At 36.9% G+C, this 20,297-nt stretch overlaps 2 protein-coding genes across 19 annotated transcripts; both read left to right on the forward strand.

Moving 5' to 3' along the window:
- Positions 1–1,613: 1,613 nt before the first annotated feature.
- Positions 1,614–13,306, forward strand: LOC122289515 (UBP1-associated protein 2C-like). Of its 18 annotated transcripts, none has more exons than XM_043096573.1 (6): positions 2,909–3,048; positions 10,679–10,778; positions 11,064–11,928; positions 12,012–12,098; positions 12,421–12,575; positions 12,744–13,306. In XM_043096573.1, the coding sequence occupies exons 2-6, from the start codon at positions 10,686–10,688 to the stop codon at positions 12,930–12,932; spliced, it is 1,389 nt and encodes a 462-aa protein (XP_042952507.1). In that variant the 5' UTR covers positions 2,909–3,048; positions 10,679–10,685; the 3' UTR covers positions 12,933–13,306. The 18 variants fall into 18 exon arrangements, with proteins under 18 accessions (XP_042952510.1, XP_042952514.1, XP_042952511.1 ...); XM_043096574.1 differs by lacking the exon at positions 2,909–3,048 and adding an exon at positions 8,181–8,809 and having other exon boundaries at positions 10,626–10,778; XM_043096572.1 differs by lacking the exon at positions 2,909–3,048 and adding an exon at positions 8,183–8,809.
- Positions 13,307–14,201: 895 nt separating this feature from the next.
- Positions 14,202–18,256, forward strand: LOC122289519 (malate dehydrogenase, mitochondrial-like). Its single transcript, XM_043096603.1, has 7 exons — positions 14,202–14,536; positions 15,361–15,534; positions 15,856–16,024; positions 16,443–16,504; positions 16,679–16,800; positions 17,278–17,395; positions 17,843–18,256. The coding sequence occupies exons 1-7, from the start codon at positions 14,273–14,275 to the stop codon at positions 17,981–17,983; spliced, it is 1,050 nt and encodes a 349-aa protein (XP_042952537.1). The 5' UTR covers positions 14,202–14,272; the 3' UTR covers positions 17,984–18,256.
- Positions 18,257–20,297: the final 2,041 nt, after the last annotated feature.

The following is a 20,297-nucleotide window of genomic DNA, read 5'->3' on the forward strand; positions in this document are numbered from 1 at the left end:
GAATATAATTTTCATTTTCTATCTCTCTCATTCTCGATTCCCTCTCTCATCTCATCTCGAACATCTCTCACACTCTCTGATATCTATTTCTCTACTTATCACCTCAAACCCATCCTCTTACACATTTTTTTAAAACACTTATATCTTAATTTGAGTATAAATGTTTAGATTGTAGAAAAAAAAAAAAAGGCAATAAAGATTAACAAGTACAAAATGAAAAAAAAAAAAAAAAAAAACCTCACAAAGAAAAATAATCATATTTGAACAAAATCTATTCAAATATGTTGAGATTAAATAAAATTATATCAAAACACATGATTTGGATTTATCATCCAACATCTAAAAAAAAAATTCAAATTTTATGCGTTTTTTTAGTGTGGTGGTAATATTTATTATAGTGGCAATGATGTTATTTTTATTTGTTTATATTATTTTAATGTATCTTGGTTTTAATATATCTTTTTGTTTTCTAATGTATCTAAATATGTAATTATTATATTTACCGCCCTATAATTATCTAAAGATATTTGTTAAAATTTAATTTTTTGTCTCTATATATTAAATTATTCATTAATTAAGTTTTTTTTTTTAAAAAACCATATTATTTTTGTAAAAAACTTGTTTAATCTAAATAGGTAAATATGTTTTACATGTGCTCTGACCTAGTATATATATATAAACCAATGTTTTTAATAAAACAACGATCTTATGGAGAGAAGTCTCCAAAACATCATTGTTTTACATTATACTTTAAAAGAAAAAACTCTCTCTCTCTCTCTCTCTGAGTTGGTTTTATTTTTATTTTTTGATGGGTTTTGGGTGGTGGAGGGTTTTGTTTTAGCATGGGCCGGTGGGCAGACAGTCACGAGGGGGTAGGGCTTGCGGCCAACCATCTGAGGGAGCGGGTAGCACCCTCACATTTAAAAAAAAGAAAAATATAGTTGCAAGCACAATTGTGTACTGATCTGTGCACCAATATGATGTGATTGGTCAAAAAATAAATTTTATTGAAAACAGTGTTAATTTAAATTTTAAGTATGAATAAATCAGTATTGGTACACAGATTAGTGAGCAACTGTGCTTATATGTAGCAAAACTCTTAAAAAAATAAAAATAAATCTACAATCAATCATATATGATACACATTAGTTACAAGTTCACATTTTTTTCCTATCAATCGAACTCAATTTATTGGCTAATTGTTTAAAAAAGAGAAGGAAAAATAGTAGTAGGATGATTAGGTAGTTTTTAGTTTTTAAAACCTTGGATAGAATAAGTAAAATTTTTCGTTTAGTTAAACAATTTTGATGAAATATTTTATTAAAAATTAAATAAAATAGTATTATAATATAATTATTATAAAATTAATTTTATTTTAAAATTTAAAAAAATTTAATTATTTAATATACTTTAGATAAATTTTTTTAAAAAATTATAATAATTATATGAAATAATTTAGTATTTAATTACCGAATCAGGCCTTAATTTTTAACTTTAATTTTATTTTGAATATAAAAAATCTAACAACTAGTGGACCTAAGCCTAACTCATTTTACAGCACCTCCTTCCAGAACGGCCCAACCCAATTTCGAACCTTATAAGAACAACAACTTATCCCCACACGCAAATGCTGTGCGTTACCTCACAGCCCTCACTCAGCCTACGGTTGTTTTTAGGGTTAGGGTTTAACCTCAGAGTCCGGAGATTCTTCTTCCGCTGCTTCACTCTCTCATCCAATGGACCCAACAAAGAAGCGTAAGCTGGAAGAGAACGGCGTATCCGCCGAAATCGATCCGTCTCTCTCGATACTGACCCCGGAAGACGTCCGCAAAATCGTCGACCGTATCGACAAGGACAAGCTCATCAATATCGTGGCGGCCGCCGCGGTCCGCCACTTGGACGTCCTCGAAGGCGTACGAGCCCTCGCCGACTCCGACGTCTCACAGCGCAAGCTCTTCGTCCGCGGCCTCGGCTGGGACACCAACACGGATGGCCTCCGCAGCCTTTTCTCCTCCTATGGCGAGATCGAGGAGGCTGTCGTCATCCTCGACAAGCAGACCGGAAAGTCCAAGGGCTATGGCTTCGTCACTTTCAAGCACGTTGACGGCGCGCTCCTCGCTCTCAAGGAGCCCAGCAAGCGGATCGATGGTCGCGTGACCGTCACGCAGCTCGCCGCGGCGGGGAACTCTGGTAGCAACGCGAACGCGAACGCCGCCGATGTAACGATGCGGAAAATCTACGTATGGGAGGTGCCGCACGAAATGTCTCCGGATAAGTTGTTGTCCCACTTCAGTTCATACGGGGAGATCGAAGAGGGGCCTTTGGGGTTCGACAGGTTCACTGGGAAGTCGAAAGGTTTCGCGCTGTTCGTGTATAAGACGGCCGAGGGGGCGCAGGCGGCCTTGTCCAATCCGGTGAAGATGATAGACGGGAGGCAGTTGAATTGTAAATTGGCGAACGTGGATGGGAAGAAAGGGAAGCAAGGGGGGCCGCCCGGCCAGGGTGGGCCTGATGGGGTTCAGGGCCCGATTTCGGGTACTGGGAATGACGGGATGGGGATGGGGATGGGTATGGGAATGGGTATGACGCAGGGTTCGATTCCAGGGTCGCAGTACGGCGGACCAGGATCAATCGGCACGTACGGAGCGTATACTGGTGCGCCGCCTATGGGGAATCATCCATTGAACTCGTCCTCGTTGGGTGGACCGGGGTTGTCGGCTGTTAATAACCAGGCTCCGTCGTCTTTTGGTGGGACTGCTGGGTATGGTGCTGGACTGGGTGGGCCGTATGGTGGGTATGGCGGCATTGGTGGGACTGGTGGGGGATTAGGCGGTGCTGCTGCTGTGGGTGGATCCTCTGCGTTGTATAGATTGGCGCCAAGTTCTGTGGGAATGCCCTCTGGTGGGTATCCGGAGAGTGCGCATTATGGCCTCTCGTCATCGGCTGGGTATCCAAGTCAGCTCCTCCAGCCAGCGAGTAACTCGCCGGTGCCAAGGGTTCCGCCTGGTGGTGGAGCAATGTACCCTAATGTACCGCCTTATTTTTGAGGTAATTTATTATCTGTTACTTGGTTCTTTCCCCTTTTTACTATGTGCTGTGCTTGTAGTCATATGTGCTTTGAATGACTTGGTGCCATGCTTTGTTTTTTGCCTGATTTCTTTTTATATTATTGCGTCTTGTGACTTGTGATGGGTGTTTGCGTGCTTTGCATTTTGTTTGCGGGTTTTTGTATGTTCTGGTTTGTTTATTGGGACTTCGTTGTGAGTGTATGTGTCTTGCTTTAGTTTCTTTGTGCGTTTGTTTGTTTTCCATACCTTTGGAAAGGTTGCCATTAGTCAAAATGTCATTTTTGTATTAAGTATCTGTTGTAATATTGGAGTGATGAGGCATTTTGTAATATTGCTGTCTGTGATTCTGTCTGTTATGATTGTTTTTGACTTTGTATTCATTCTTGCAATTTTTTTTGGGGGATGATTAATTTTATTTGTTCATTTATAAATGCAATCTAATCTATATGTTCAAAATGACGGTGGTGTGTAATGAAGATCTTTAGGCAGCTTATTGGGCTTCTGGATACAATGTACTGCAAATTGCATGGAGGAATTGAGTTTTCATCTTGTATTGTGAGTGTAATACTGCCCATTTAAAATGTGCCTTAATAAAATTGCATATATTAGGGCGCGGGCAAGCAGGGTCAATGTTGGGTGGGTGGACTGGGTCAATGGGTTTTCTATGAAGCCATGGTTTTCTGTTTAATAAGCATCCATTATTGTCATTGCCCATGTACAAATGTGAATGGCAACTTTTTAGTTTCCTTGGCATGTTCATAAAACCTTTTGAATAATTACACTTTCTGGTTCTAATTATGTGTTGATTCACCTATCAAAAAATTATGTGTTGATTCAAATAATTATGGATATCTGTTCTTTTGCTGATAAGTTGGTGCTAACTTATCATGTTTTTTTAATTTTTTTAATTTTTTTAATTTTAATTTCCAGTTATACACCTACTGATGTGCTTCCCTTATTTTTCGGGCATCATGATCTCTTATGATTTTTTATATGCCTTTTTTATTTTTTGATTCCTGATGCTTTGTTTGCATGGTACTTTTCTTTAAGATGTCATGCACTCTGTATCACGCCATCTTTGTTTTTGTTTGTGGTTAGGAAAGACATAAGAGCCGTTTCTTTTACTGGTGCCTCAAGAAGGTATAATATTTGTTTTTTGTTCACTTTGAGTTAGAATGTAATGATCCCTGCTTGGCATGATGGACGTGGAATCATGTATTGAGTTGTCAATGAATGTTTGGTTCAGGTGTATGACAGCTTATTCGGCGCTGATGCTTTATGTGGTTCTGGTGTTTCGTGATTGCAGAGTTTGATGAATGTATTAGCTGTTCGTTCCTTTACAGCCTCTTCATCTGCAACTTTTGTATTGTGGTTATTTTCTGAGTGTCTGTAGTAAAAGCATCTGAGTTAGACTAGTTATGTACTTCTATCAGGAAGCATTGTCTGGGTTTTTTAATTAATGATATAGTTTTAGTAATATAAGTACTGAAATTATGCTTTGTCCTCCTTGTCCTTATAATACTTATATCTTCAATCAGGCCTCCTTTTCCTATGAATAAAATTTCTTGATTACCTATACTTATATCTTCAATCAGGCTCTACAATGCTTATAAATCCTACTAAAATGTTTTAATGGATGCATTGTGTGTATATGATGATAACATATAAATAAAACACGTATGGTGTGTTTCGTTGTGAAGAAGTCTGTGGGTGAAGGTCCTACCATCTGTTTTGATGAAATAGGATCTGTTGTATGTTAGCGATCTTCCTCATGGTGGGGATTTCAGTGCTCCTTCTACAAGCTGTTTTGGCCATACTATATTGAACGATGGTGTCTGCTGTCTCTCTTGGGGTTTTTCTTTTATCTCTGCAACTCTCCTTGGAATGCTTCCCCCCCCCCCCCCCCCCCCCCCCTCTTTCCCTTTCTTCCTTTCTCTCCCCTCTTATGTACGTTGCTTTTGGTGGAATATAGTTTGTTTGGATCTATCCTTTAGTTGTTGTTCGATCATCTTATGGGTTCTGCAAGCTCATTGTATATGCCAGTGGTTAGTAGTTCTATGCACTTGTGCTATTGATTGTAAAGTTATACCATGCTAGATGAAGGTGCCTGTTTCCATGACCTTTTTATTGGATTTGTCAATCATTGACTCTCCAACGTGGCGATAGTTGATGCTTGTTCAGTGAATGTTGTGACCTGATAAGAGTTTAGTTTTATGATTTGGTTCTGTGATTACCTAGATTCCTTGAGTTTCTGTTGGAGACTGGTCAAGGCTGGCTTTGTGCTTTCTGTTTGTTTCCGCTATATGTTCATTGATCTTTCTATAGGTCGGAATGTAAAATGGATAGCAGTGTGATTTCGGGCCTTGAGTCATAACTCTTCCTCTAATTAATCTGCTTTGACATGACATGCATGCTTATTGACTTATGGTCTGAGCAGTGGCAAATTGATTTTAACTTTGTAACTAGACCTGTCTGTTCCATTTATTTTTTTCACATTTTGTTTTTGCCTGAATCCTTTTGTGCATGTAAGTAGTTTTGAGTAGGGTGCTACCTGCACCCCTGGACCTGCCCAGTTTGGGCCCTGATTCTGTCCCCCCCCCCCCCCCCCCCCCCTTTCTCTTTCAGATGCCGGGTGCGAATTGGCCCCTTGCCCATAGCTCACCCACGATGTAAAACCCAAAACCAACAGTGTGAAATGACAACCATTAACCAAAACCAACTCAGACGGCGAGACAGAGACTGTGACGATGACCAGTTGGGTGTGACGGCGATGAGGCAATTGGATGAGAAGTTTAAACTGAGAGGAAAAGAGAGAAATCCTATTCTAAAGCGATGTCTTATTAAAAAAAAAAAAATTGTTGTCATATATATTTATATAGATTTTTTGCGGGCTGCCCGTGGAAATCTTGGGTGGGCTTGGTCCTGGCCTTGACCCCCAGCAACCTAGCCGCATGCTGTTCATTTGCCAGACTGGGGGGGGGGGGGGTGGGGCGGGGCGGATGGGCCCCATTGCCCACCCCTAGTTTTGAGGTCAAAGGGTGGAGCACTTATTACGCGTTTGAGTTGTAAACTTAGACATCCTAGGTTTAATTTGAACTAGGGCTTTTCTTTGATTAATTTAATCTTCCATTTGTGTCGTACTCTTGAAATCTATTTTCTATAACTTGTCGAGGTCATTGTCAGAGGAAGTCTTGGCTGCTATTCAAACATGATCTCACAGTACTGAACCATGCCAATTGCCAACCATATGCTAGAAAAACTCTGTTCATACCAAAAACCATATAGATTGCATAATGACTTTACGTCTCCCACCTTTGTTATTTTTCTTATTAAAAAAAACAACCCTCTTTGTAGTTGGCTGATCCAATTGGTAAAGCTGTATGGAACATACTTAAATATAAATTTGTAGTTGGTTGCAATTCCCACCTTTTCTTGGTGCTTAAGATTTTGAGCCTGGGATTTGCCAAAGCTTGCCTGAGTTACTAACATTTTGCAAGTCGTCTTGAACTGATTTTGTCAAGAGACAGACCACGACTGAGGTGCTTCTTAGAGTAATGGCCTGATTTTGCCCGCCCCCTTTGTTTTTGTTTGCTAACGGAAGTGTGATCCTGTAACGCTGCTGTCTTACGTTCAAGAATTTATTACTGTTTATGCTTTTATTATTTAACAGGCAGAGGAGAATCATTACCCCCCATCGAATTTGTTACCGTTGTGCTAATTGTTATTGAATATATGAACTTGTTGACCCCTATTATATTGGGCATTTGACCTTAGCGAAATTAAACACCTCATCCATAATCTTCGTTAATTTTATTTTTGCGAAAGAAATACGGAATAAACTGACATTGCATAGTATTTCATGGTAGATATAATTGTGTTTAAACTCTATAGGACATCGCCGGGGTATACCATGGCAATTTGTGACATGGAACGTGTTGACACAAAAGTAGTTTCTGTTTCTTTTTCATTTCTTTTTTGTGAGTTTTGCATTTTTTAGTTATTTCTTCCATTTCTTGTTCTTCTGTTCGGTGTGTCAATGTGTCGGTCTTTTGGGCGGGGGGTGTGAGGCAAACAAGAGAGGCTTGGGTGCCCCGTGGAGTCTGGCCTGGCAATTGATCAGAGACAAGGCTAGAAGGATGACCGAATATTTAGTGCTAGAAAATGGAGAAAGTTAAGACCGTCGATGCATGAGTTTGAAATATGATTTTTTTTTTTAAGTTTCTTCGATTCGAACGAAGCTTGCAAAGCTGCAAATCCCTAGAACCAATAAGAGTGACTGCAGTCGGAACCTGTGCCCACGCTTGACGTTTAGGTAGATTAATGACTACAAATGTATTGAAACAGAGCTGCTTTTTTTTTTTATTCAACAAAATCCTTTTAGATATAGTCTACATGTATAAAGGCCTTAGAGTTTTGAGTGTAGATGCAGCATTCCAAGAATCATTACCCATCCGAAAGCCCGACCACAAAAAGGGTATATGCCTAGTGATGGTTCCGGTTTACAGTTTTTTTTCCTTCTCAATGATGTCACAGCCTCTGTTTTTATTTTTGTTTTTGTAAAATCGTTACGATAATGTAAGGGGATTATGCACTTTTGAATTATATTTTTCTTTTTCTTTTTAATTTTGATTATATTCATAATAACAGAATGATTGAAATGGATAGGGTAAATTATTAAAATTTATTAGACTGACCTCGTTTGTTTTTGTAGATGATATGAGATTAGTGGAGATAAAAATTAAAAATTAAATAAAATATTATTAGAATATATATTTTTTAATATTATTTTTATTTTAAGATTTAAAAAGGTTGAAATGTTTGTTTTATTTTATATAGAAATTGAAAAAGTTGTAACGAGTAAATAAGATGAAAAGTTTTGTAAAAGTGAGTGAGGCCTAAAATATAAATTAATAGTTATAGGGAAAATTTTATACATTATATTATTATTTTTCTTGCTTCTTACTAAATAAGATGAAGCATATTTACTATTATTGAAAGATTATTTATTGCACGTCTTTTTATTATCAAATAGTAATAAATATGTCACATTATATATAATATAAATACGTTATATTATATATAGTGAGATGGTTGTGTGGTGTATATTATTATTTTAATTATAGATAAAAGTCTAGGCAAGAAAAGTGGATATGTTTATTATTACCGTTACAGTCAATCGAGACTAATAATTTTTTCTTAATAAAAAGGAAAAAAAAAAAAAAAAAAAAAAAAGAAACTGGGAGCGGTGGCTCTAGTGGATCACGCTGGGGGATCCTAGCATGATTTCTAAATAATTTTATTCTAAACATTCATCAAATTGCTGCAATTTATTTATCGAAAAACCTACCTAAAATTAGTCAAAATTATACCAAAAAAAGTTTGAAATTCAAGTATGTTGATATGCCAATAACGTTATAACAAATTTAGATTGTTTATCGGTATTTTTTAATTTTTAATTTAAACTATTTACGGTATAGTTTCAATGTTTCAAAGGAATAAATAATGAAATGGATTAGGATAAAGCGAAAAAAGGTGATGGAAATGACGCCGTCCTAATCCACCTTCCGAGTTCGACTTGATGTATACTTCTCTAGAGACATTAAACCACTCTTAAACTGTCAAAAAAAAAAAAAAAAAGCCTGGCCCTACGGAACTCACCACTCACCGGTCTCTACTAAAAAAATAAGAGCTTTATTAAGCTTGACGGTTACACTCACCGCCGATTACTGGCTGCTCTCCCGGTAATCGGCTCCTCCGTTCTCTTTATTATCTTCATCTTTACGTTTTCTGCGCTTAATTTTTTAGGGTGTTTTTTGGTTCCCTCTCAGTTCATAGGGTTTGTGCTTTAATATATACTGTTAAATTATGCTGTGATCAAGTCCGTGGAAATTTGAAGTAATATATTGATTTTTTTCCGTTCATGTTAAGAACTCTTTGGAAACACAGCAAAAGCTTGGGTACAACCCCAGAGCCTCGACTTTTAAGTTATCTGTATACGCATATATACGTGTATGTCTGTATGTATGTATGTGTATTCACGCACGTACCATGCGTTTTGTGTTTTTGGGTGTGCTTTATATGGTATTTATTTTCACTTCTAATTCTGGGTTTGTATGCTGATGGGATCACAGTGTGCATTAGGCGTTGGGATTAATTTGATTTGACTATTAGGGAGGATGTGATTATTATTAATTTCCGAGATTCCAAAATCCCTTGCTTTGTAAATGGGTACCGATTGGCAACTTGAGTTCTAGGAGAAGCTTGAAAATTTATTTACTGCTCATGGGTTCGAGTCGTTCGACCCCTATCTGGCGTGTCCTTTTTTCAGCTTCTCTCACCTTTTAATTTCTGTTTACCTGTTAAAAAAAGAAAAGTTAATTACTGCTCATGCTCACAGCCTTAATGACGAATAAAGTAAAATTCGGGTACGTAAATATATGGCCTGCCTACTGCCAACAGTCAGGTTGGTTGTTACCTGGTGAATTTTTGCAAGTTTGAAACTTCTTTTTGAGGATTGATCGGTCGATTTGAATCTTAAAATAACAAGGATTTGAATGTAAAACAAGCGAGGTTTTTTATTGCACACTTCCATTGTGGCTTTGAAATGCTATTTTATACAGAAAAGGGGGGATTTTTCCTGAAGAATTTCTTCAAGAATCTTGATGTCAGTGCTCCATCGTTTGATGATGGAAAAGAGAGTATATTATCTGTTGAAGTTTTTTCGTACCATTCTTAGCTTGTTATGATTGCCTTCCGCACTTGTTATTTTTCTGTCTGCTTCTTCCCCTTTTTATGAGCTGATACCATGATGTCTCTTTTTCTGAAATCCACAACCAATTCTTTCAGTTCTTTGAGATTTATTGCGGAAGTAAATGTTGCCTTTGACATGCACTTTCTGCTGTATATTAATACCATATGCTGCGTGCCGCCCGGTGCATCAGATTTTTAATGGGGGTTTGCTCCTGTTTTATTAATTGTGCGATGTACACTTTGCATTCCTTTTAATACTGCTTCACTTATTTTGGTGCAAATAACTTATAATAATCCATTTTTTTCCCTTATCAAAAGAAGTTGGTTTCTGCTGCTTCCATTATTGCTAGCCTCTTGGCCTTAGCTCCATGGAACAAATATACTAACTTTTAAAATGCGAAATAATTGAAATTTAGATCAAAACTGTTTCTACGGATGATAAGTACTGAAAAAAGGACGAGTAGAGGAACCCACACTCTAGGATCCCCGTAAAAAACTTTTATTTATTCCATTAGTTGGCCTTTGTATGACTTCTTTCCACCTAATTATGTTTTGAACATATTGCACTAGATTAGTCCTAAATGCCTATTTCTGCATCTTGAGGAATCTGGAAAATCTTCTTGTTCTGCACATCTTTTTTCAGTTTTTAAAAATGTTCTATTTAAATAGTTGATTTATGGGAGACGGACTTCCATACATCTGAGCCGGGATATTGGTCTTACAACTAGCATTCTAAACATCTGTCATGCGAGTCTTGACAAAAGTTTATTTGAAAGTCTGCACCTAAAGTTTATCATCATGGAATAGGAATAATTCCTTGGACCTGTTACGAGTTTAACATATGTACAACTCTGTTCCAGAATCATCATGGATCTGGAACATAAACGTATAACCTGGGTTAGAAGTTTTTTCCAGAAGCTTGAAGATATGTGCCAAGAGGTGGATGATATTGTGAGCCAGGTATCTTTAATTTTATATGCTGTGTCCATAAAATCTTCCCTTTCTTTCTTAGTGCCCATTAATTGAACCTATCATAATACAGGCATTTGTTTCCCATTTTCACTGAATATTGTTGGGCAGGCCTGTTTGTGAGAAAGTCTACTCTTTGTTAGAGACACATAATCTGGTTCAACCGATCTTAACAAAAGAAAAGGATTGAATTGAGGGCAATCTTCAAAGTTAAATTGCAGCTAAGCTTTTTACTTCAGTAGACATTTCCTCTCATAAACTTGATTTTCTGTGTAGGATGCAATATATTATGTTGAAAACCAGTTGCACAGTATGGGTGGCAGTGTGAAGAAGTTCTGTTCTGATGTTGTTGAAGATGTACTTCCTCCTTTAGTGGATCCCATAAAGCGTGAAGCACAAGCTGTGGTTCTGAAAAGCAATGCTGCAATCAGCACCTATTTGCAGTCAATGATAGGTGATGAGAAAACACATGGAGAGGCTGTCATGAAGCAGTCACATGTGGAGCCCAATGCAGATGATCATGTCAAGAACCTGCTGCCAGTAAATCAAATTATTCCAACTTCTGTACATTCCCTTCAGGAGGCAGACACTGTCTCACCTCTGCAAAAGGATGATGATATTTCGACGGGTGAAAACCCAAATGTGAATACTGAAGAAAACGCCACTGAGGAGTCCACGACTGAGGTGTTGGAGTCGTTTTCTCCAGGTGATAAAGAACCCTTTGATGCATCATTGTCTGGTGGGTTCAATGTAAGTAATCATGAAAATTCATCTAGAGTCCTCTCTGAGGTTTCAACTGCATCTTCATTGCATCGTTTGGAGTTCCAATCCCCCCCAAAAAGGGGAACAGTTACCGATATCTTTGCTGATGTCAGTGAGAGTGATTCTGATGTCTCGAGTATTATTCCTTCTAAATTACCTTTTTCAGTCGTATCTGGTGAGGAAATTATTGTAGAGATGATATTTGTGCTCCCCGGAAGTTCCCTGTTAGCAGAGTCTTGTAATAATCCTGGGGATTGTATTTGTCATAGTTCCAACAAGCTCCATTCTTCAACACCAACCCCAATTATCTCCTGTGAGAACGAGGCGCACGAACCAGGGCTTGCTTCCTCCAGCAGTGTCCTGCCATCAGATTCCATTGGTTGGTATTTTTCCTTCTTACATTTTAAGTTGTTTTTTTAATTCCCTGTTTCAGTTGGAATCATTAACTTAATATTCTGGCAGAGGAAGACACTTCCAGTTCTAATAAAATTCTCTTTCTGACTGAATCATCTGGAAATAGGCATATTCACATCTGGGAGTTTTCTCAAGGTGAGACTTTGATGTGCTCTTTCCTTCCCTCACCCATTCCGTTAGTTTTATTTTTTCTCGATTGTTTTTTTAATCGGTAAGTCACACATACATGTGTGTGACCGTACCTTTCATCCCATTCTCATGGGAGGAGTTGGTGCCATTTGAGCAAGAGCTCATAAGCCTTTTAGCTGATGCTATATGGTTGTTTTAATTAGAAATCTGATGATGGTGTTAATGATTGCTGAAGGAACTGATAATATGGGAATTATAGCTGATGATCCCTGCATCTATGATTTGTTTTGGTGTCAACTGAACAGTTATACTAATAAAGGTTTTACAGGACATTCATATGACACGAACAGTGATATTAATGATCCAGGCATGGAAACCATTGAATTGCGTGACGAGTCGAGTCTCGATAAAAGCTGTGTCATCGTAGAGCCTAGTGAACTTTATACTCTCTCTCGCCGAACCCGCAAGCTCAGATCATTCCGGGTACTCTCTTCTCTTGTCTTTTTTTTTTTTTCTTTTTTTAAATTTCATCATGAAAGTTCGGCAGCGGATTCTTCTTCTTCTTCTTCTTATTCTTCTTCTTTTCTCTCTCTCTCTCTCTCTCTCTGTGAAACCCCCCCCCCCCCAAAAAAAAATAAAAAATAAAAACAGAAAATGATTCAAGATGCATTTGCTTCAAAAAAGAGAGTGGCACAGGAATATGAACTGCTAGCTTTTTGGCATGGAGAGGACGATATGGGCTCTAGCAAAAACAGATCGGAATCTATCCCTGCCAATCCCTTGGATGTGAACAATTTGCAAGCGAAGCAGGAATGCGATTCCGACTGGGAGCTTCTGTAGGTGAACAAGAAACCTGTGCATATAGCTGCCACTGGACTGCTTAGAGAACCTCCCCCCGGTCGTGCTCATGAACGTGTTGGAGATTGCCCACTTTGCGCAAATAATCATTGTTGAAGTTCCATCTTCAAGATTGCATATGAACCTGTTGGAGACTGGCCACTGTGCGGATAGTTATGATGAGTGTTTTAGCTCTTAAAGATTGAAGGGTAAGATATTGCGGCAACTTGGTGGTAAAATCTCCATTAGTAATTCTACCCTTTTGCTAATAAATAATAAGAAATACATCAGTAATGGCGGATGTTGCTTTTATTGTTACCAACCCTTTTGCTAATAAATAATAAGAAATACATCAGTAATGGCGGATTTTGCTTTTATTGTTACCAGAAATGTTCTCCATCTCTCTTTAAAGCTTGTCATTAGAGCTCAGGGAAAGAGGGGAAGCCTGTTTATTCCCTAAACTTCAGAATCCGAACTGTTTCATTTTATATCTCATTTCATTATTATAATTTTTTTTTAAATTTTCACACAAAATATAATAAATTAATTAATTTTTTAAATTTTAAAATAATAATAAAATAAAAAATTATATTTTAATAATATATATATATTTTTATCTCAACACATTACGCTAACGACACCTTAATCATATGCCAACGACACATCAATCATATACGTTGATATTACATATTTCAAGTTACAGATATAAACTTTATTTAAAGTTAACCTCATCAATTATACTATGTAATTGAAACTACAAAAATTTGGTATTAAGTCCCATTTGATTTAAAAGTATTTCATTTCATATTATTTTATTATTATAATTTTTTAATTAAAATATAATAAATAATTTAATCTTTTTAAAAATTTTAAAATGATATTTTAAAAATATTTTATTTAAATTTTAACTTTTATTTAGATTCATTTCAACTCAAAAGAGCACATTTATTTATTATTTATTCCCTCGCCAAAAAAATACATGTTCGCGACCAAGCTTTGAGTAGGGGTCTAACTTTGATCATAATATAGATGTGCCGACCAAACTAAAAATTATAGTATGGACGAAAAGGTATGTTTTGTATTTGTGAAATTAGTTATGTTAATTTTTTTTTAAAAGTTAATATTATATTAAGCAATGTGATAAAAAAAATGGTCTAATATATTTGTTGTATCCTACCATCTTTATTTATGTATTTACTATTTTTTTTTTTAAGAAAAAAAAAGCGCAAGGACGGACTCCTCGAGAGACTCAAATAGTGAAAGCCCACACACTTTTCCTTTTCCTAAACCATCTTTTCCTCAGCTCAACTCTCAATTCTCTCTCTCTCTCTTCTTCCTGAAAAATGAGGCCGTCAATGTTCAGATCCGTACAATCTGCCATAGCTAGAAGCAACGCAAGCTCCTCTGCTCGCATCCCATGCCGTAATTACTCAGTCGACTCCGGTCCGGAGCGCAAGGTCGCCGTCCTCGGTGCCGCCGGCGGGATCGGGCAGCCCCTGGCTTTGCTAATGAAGATGAACCCCCTCGTCTCCAAGCTCGCCCTCTACGATATTGCCGGTACCCCAGGTGTTGCCGCTGATGTCAGCCACATCAACACCAGATCCGAGGTCTACACGCGCACACTTATCTCTCTCTCTGTGGCTTTCATCGGTGTTTGTCGTTGATTTGACTATGATATTTGTTTTCATTTCCGGGGCTCATCCTTGTCTCAGATTTGATCAGACTTTGCATTTGTCTTTTCGTGTGTGAGAGTATTTGGGAATAGGCGTCCCATGTATTTCATGTAAAACTGTATTCTAACTTGGGCTGGTATTGACAGTTGTGGGGAGAATTAACGGTAGAGCCACTGTATTTGTCGAAGGATGGATAAATGGAGGTGTCCATGTACATCTGCCTCTGCCGATTTTCTTTCTTTCTTTTTTATGTTCAACTCAATTAATTTTTCCTTATAGTTAGCCACGCAGAAGGGAAGAGAAAAACCATTAGTTCAGTTGTTCACTATCTTCATGTTCTATTACTTTTAAATTGTTGATTGTTCGACTTTTATCAGTTTTTTCATGTTAACCTTAAAAGAACGAGAAAAGAGTTGACTGTTTGATCCTTTTGGTTTCCACCTCCTTTTAATTTTGGATTGATTGTGTATAAGATAATACTTATTCAACAGAGAAAAGCCACCAATGGTGGCTACCGATTGATTTTTTATTTTATTTTTACTTAATTATTAAGAAAGTGTTTTTTAGTGATGTTGTGAATTTGCTTTTTAAATGTTTAAGGGTATAAAAAAAATGTATGAAAAAAAAAAAGACCAAATGGCCTTCTCGGTGGAGTCTCTGTGGCTGCAGTAGGGTTCATGTGTATATAAGTATATATACTTTAAAGACTATGGCACTGGGTCTATCTCAATGAGTTTATGTATGTGCCTTTGATTTAGGTGGCTGGGTACGCGGGTGAAGATCAGCTGGGTAAAGCTTTGGAGGGATCAGATGTTGTTATCATCCCGGCCGGTGTCCCCAGAAAGCCTGGTATGACCCGGGACGATCTCTTCAATATTAATGCAGGCATCGTCAAATCTCTCTGCACTGCCATAGCAAAGTACTGCCCTAACGTGAGTCTCTGTATATATTCTCTGCTCTTTTCAATTTATTTTTCAAATTTTGGTTTTGAATTTGAAAATAATTGCTTTCAATTGAGTCTTTGAAAAGAGATGAAAACCTGTTCATATTTGGCACTCAACTTCTTAAAAAATCAACGCTTTTTATAATGCAACATTGAGTAAATATTATGTAGATCCTGGCGCCTTATGTCTTCTAGAAGGCATTGAAATATCCTGCATAGTAAATTTTTTCTATTTATTGTTTTCTCTGTTGTGGGTCTTCTGATGACATGTCTTTTTCATGATTGTTTGGTGAATGTTTTGTGGGATCAGGCTCTAGTTAACATGATAAGCAACCCTGTGAACTCAACGGTTCCTATTGCTGCTGAGGTTTTCAAGAAAGCAGGAACATATGATGAGAAGAGGTTGTTTGGTGTGACTACCCTTGATGTGGTTAGGGCTAAGACATTCTATGCTGGAAAGGCAAACCTGAATGTCGCAGGTATGCTAATGGCCTACTACTGGAAATAGTCCTTTTAATTTGTAGTAACTCTATGTCTGGCTGCTAAAATAATACGTATCAATGAAAGGATGACAAAGTTACGGGGTATTTTCTTTATGGTTTTGTAAAGAATTAGAACAGAATAGAACAAGGCAAGATGCTTATACAGGCTCAGATGCTTATATAAAGCTAGGATGAGTTGATAATTTCATTTTCTAGTACCTATAAAAAAAAAAAAAAAAAAAAAATCATTTTCTAGTGGGTCTTAAACATGATATTTGATATTTAAGTTGAGATCTGGCTCTTAATTTCTTGTCTTTCAATTTTTATACCTACTCGCAAAGGTGCCACAATGTTCAAGGAAAAGTCATTGTAGATAATTTTCAGGTTGAACTGAGTTTTGTGCATTTGTTTGCAGAGGTTAATGTTCCAGTTGTTGGTGGCCATGCTGGTATAACCATTCTCCCACTATTTTCTCAAGTAATTCTTTTGCCCCTTAGCATCTATCATGATCTCTCATATTGAGCTGTATCTCATTGAATATATGTAGTATTGTTTTCCTATTCATAAAAAAGTATTGCTTTCCCATAAAATATAGTTCACTTCCCTCTTGTTAATGAGGACTTGGCTAATTCAGAGTTGTATGTTTGATAGGCCACACCCAAAGCAAATTTTTCCGATGAAGATATCAAGGCTCTTACAAAGAGAACTCAGGATGGAGGCACAGAAGTTGTGGAAGCAAAGGCTGGAAAGGGATCTGCAACATTGTCAATGGCGTAAGTTTTGATTGATACCCATCACATTTGCATTTTCTGTCGATACATTAATACTCAGGTTTATTTCTCAAACACCAAGAGATTCCTCCTTGGAAATTGTGGCTACTCGACTTTTTACATTAATGTGAAGGGACTATATTGATGCATAAAATGTTGACAGAAACTCTGTCAGTTTCAACTCTCAGATCATATAACTTTAGATGTAAATTACTATGGATGGATACTTTTGGAACACGTTTGTATAAATCTTTTTCATGGGTCAATGGATGCAAGAATTTGGATTCTGTTTCTAGGATCTGTATCCTATGAGATTTTTTACGTCATTTGGCCAGAATATATGCATTATGTCCCATTTTTCTTTCCCAATCTTTTCGATGTTTCCTGATTTTGTAACTCCATCACATATACCTGTTATTTTTGTTGTATTGGAGAGATAAAAGGAAACTCTTTTTCTGAACTAATTGCCCCTTTTTGTAGCTATGCTGGAGCCTTATTTGCCGATGCTTGCCTGAAGGGACTTAATGGGGTTCCAGATGTAGTGGAATGTTCATATGTTCAATCAGCAGTCACTGAGCTTCCTTTCTTTGCTTCTAAGGTGATATTCCCAAACTCATTTGATGATTTTTGCAAAAAGATCTCTGCTTAATATGTCGCACACTCGTCATGAGTTATTTTGACCTTTGATTTCTAACTTATGTTGCTTGTTAGTGCAATAGTGCTGTTCCATGGTTGATTAGATTATTAATGCTGGGAGGGTAAGCAGTGTGTTGGTTGAATTGTAGACTCAAACGGACTCATTTTACTTGGAAAAAAGTTACAAAAGCCACCACTTTCGAATGATATCAACTTCTGAGGACTGAGCTGCCTGTTTGTAGGAAATCAGTCAGTAATATTATGCCAAGTGAATGGCTGATAAGGCATTCACATGGACATAATTTGACCAGCATAACGTTTGTATCTTGAGCAGTTGGGCTAGATGATAATGGAAACGATATTCTTGCTTTATTGGTCATCGGTACTAAATCCGTTTCCCATTTTGCAGGTGCGGCTTGGAAAGAACGGTGTGGATGAGGTTCTGGAGCTGGGACCCCTCTCTGACTATGAAAAAGAAAACTTAAAAGCCCTGAAACCTGAACTCGAGGCATCTATCGAGAAGGGAATCAAGTTTGCCAGCCAGAGTTAGATGAGTAATATTATATGGCTGGCGTGGTCTCTCTGCCCACTCTTGAGAGAGACACCTAAATTTTGCCCTTTCATTTCGTTACCAATGTTGTATTTGTTGCTCCAAGTGGCACCGGCCTTGCTTTTATGCCAGGCATTTTATAAAGCAAAGATTCCGCAATAATTCCCAGTGGCATGTTAAGGGAGAGATAGCTTTGAACTTTATACGATTAGTTGGGCGTGATTTATTTCATCCAAATTATTTTATCAAATCATTCTGTAATTCGCAGTGATTTATCTGCTGTCGATTATTAACATTTTTGGTTTCCGGAGTATGTTGGAAATGGTACTGGCACTGGCCTGTAACTTGTGAAAAACAAGCAAATTCTGGGAACCATTGGAGCCCCGTGACTTCCATCTTTGGAGATTATCATGTATCGGTTGGATGAATGGAGTAATTAGAAGAGAAACGATAGTTGCAGTTATGAGTAAGGGTTGTGTCATTATTTTGAAAAATGTGAATAGATGTGGTATTCATGAAAAAAATAATAATTTTTTAATAATAAATTTTACTCTTTTTCAAAATAACTGTACGGTAATTACACACTCCACCTGATATACTTTCAGAATTCAGATCCTAAGATATAGAGTAAATAAATTAGTTATGTAACATTAATAATTATTCAATAAACATTATCAGATTTATTTTATGTGTCTATCTCTATCTTATTTTAGATCTTAAAGTTATAAAGTTTAATAAAAACTTTAGAGAAGAATCGGATACAATAAGTAGACTTACTGTTGTATTTAATAAAGTGGCATTCATACGTATCTCTCCGAATTGTAAGAACTGTTTAATCCAGAAAAATTGAAGAAAACGTAAAAACATGAGGTATTTTAAGCGTAGTGTAAAATATGGAAACACATTCCACCGACCAATTTGGTGGCTCTTAGCCTCATACTCGTCTTGTGGCAATAAACATTTGTGTAGCAAAAAGGTTTCCTGTTCATTATAACATACATCTAATGTTCGTTATCATACAAAATGAAAGAACCACCAAGTTCATGAAGGTCATAGTCATACAACTTCAAATATTCCGAACAGAAGCTGGCATTTCATATCTCAGCTAGCTGTAAAGCAAAAGCACCTTCAATGGTTCTCATACACCGGACATTATATGCTATAACAAAATCAGTTTCTCAAGAATGTCCAGTTGCATCTGCCATCTTTTTTAAAACTTCCGCTCAATAATAATAATAATTATAATTATTATTAGTTGCTCCGACTTAGTTACAGCAGCACTGGGCCGTGTGGCCTGTTGGGTTATGTACATGTTCTATATAGAGTTATGAATAACAGGCGGCCCGAGTTTCAATAGCTACAATAATCATATATGCAAAAAAAAAAAAAAAATTCAACTTCATCCTTTGAATTCATTGGAGCTCATACCATTAAGCTTACGTGTGTATTATATATATATATGAAATATTTAATTAAATGAGATATAATGTAGAGTTAAAATTCGAATTCATTAGAAACATAATGAGATAAAATGATACATAATGTATTATATTTTTAACATTGGAAAGAAATTGTCACTCTAAAATTTCGTGTAAAATAGCATACTATTTAGTATTTATAAGCTGAGATCACTCTATTATTATTCAATATTTGATTATTACTTTTCATTATTTTTACTACTTTTTACTATTATTTAATATTTTATTATTATTTTTTCATCACTTCTTCTTTATTATTCATAAATTATCTAAGATCACCTCATTACCAGCTGTTGGAATTACTTGATCCACCCACATTATCATTTATCACTCATTGATCACCCCATCATGATCCCTCTTCCCTCCATCAGGTTAATTTGCCCGCTTTTCTTGAAGTGAAACCCGAATTCTGATAATACTGATTCGCCTTGGTCGCTCTCTTATCTTTGTCCACAGCATCACTGATCCATTGCTCATTATTCTTCGCCATAGAAACAGCCAAACCACCAAAAGGCTTTGAATTTGAACCAACTTCCAAGTTGACCATAATTGCACTTCCACCTCTATCAACCATATGCATACACCTTGAAGCTTCTTCATTAAGCCTCTCATTTGGTCAAGCTCGCCCTCTAAACTCTCTGATTTCACTCTTCGACCTCGAGTTCACGTCAACCTTAATCCATTTCTCGAACATCCCATATTCTGGCAAGCCATTCCCATTTGCATGCTCACAGAAGTTCTATGCAATTAGTGGAAGATGTTGGCCTGAGGAGTAGTCCAACGTCACCACATCGAACCTCTACGTACAATGGCTAAGAGGACTTGTAATCTTTGGT

Source organism: Carya illinoinensis, chromosome 12, assembly GCF_018687715.1.
Source record: "Carya illinoinensis cultivar Pawnee chromosome 12, C.illinoinensisPawnee_v1, whole genome shotgun sequence".
Taxonomy (NCBI): Eukaryota; Viridiplantae; Streptophyta; class Magnoliopsida; order Fagales; family Juglandaceae; genus Carya; species Carya illinoinensis.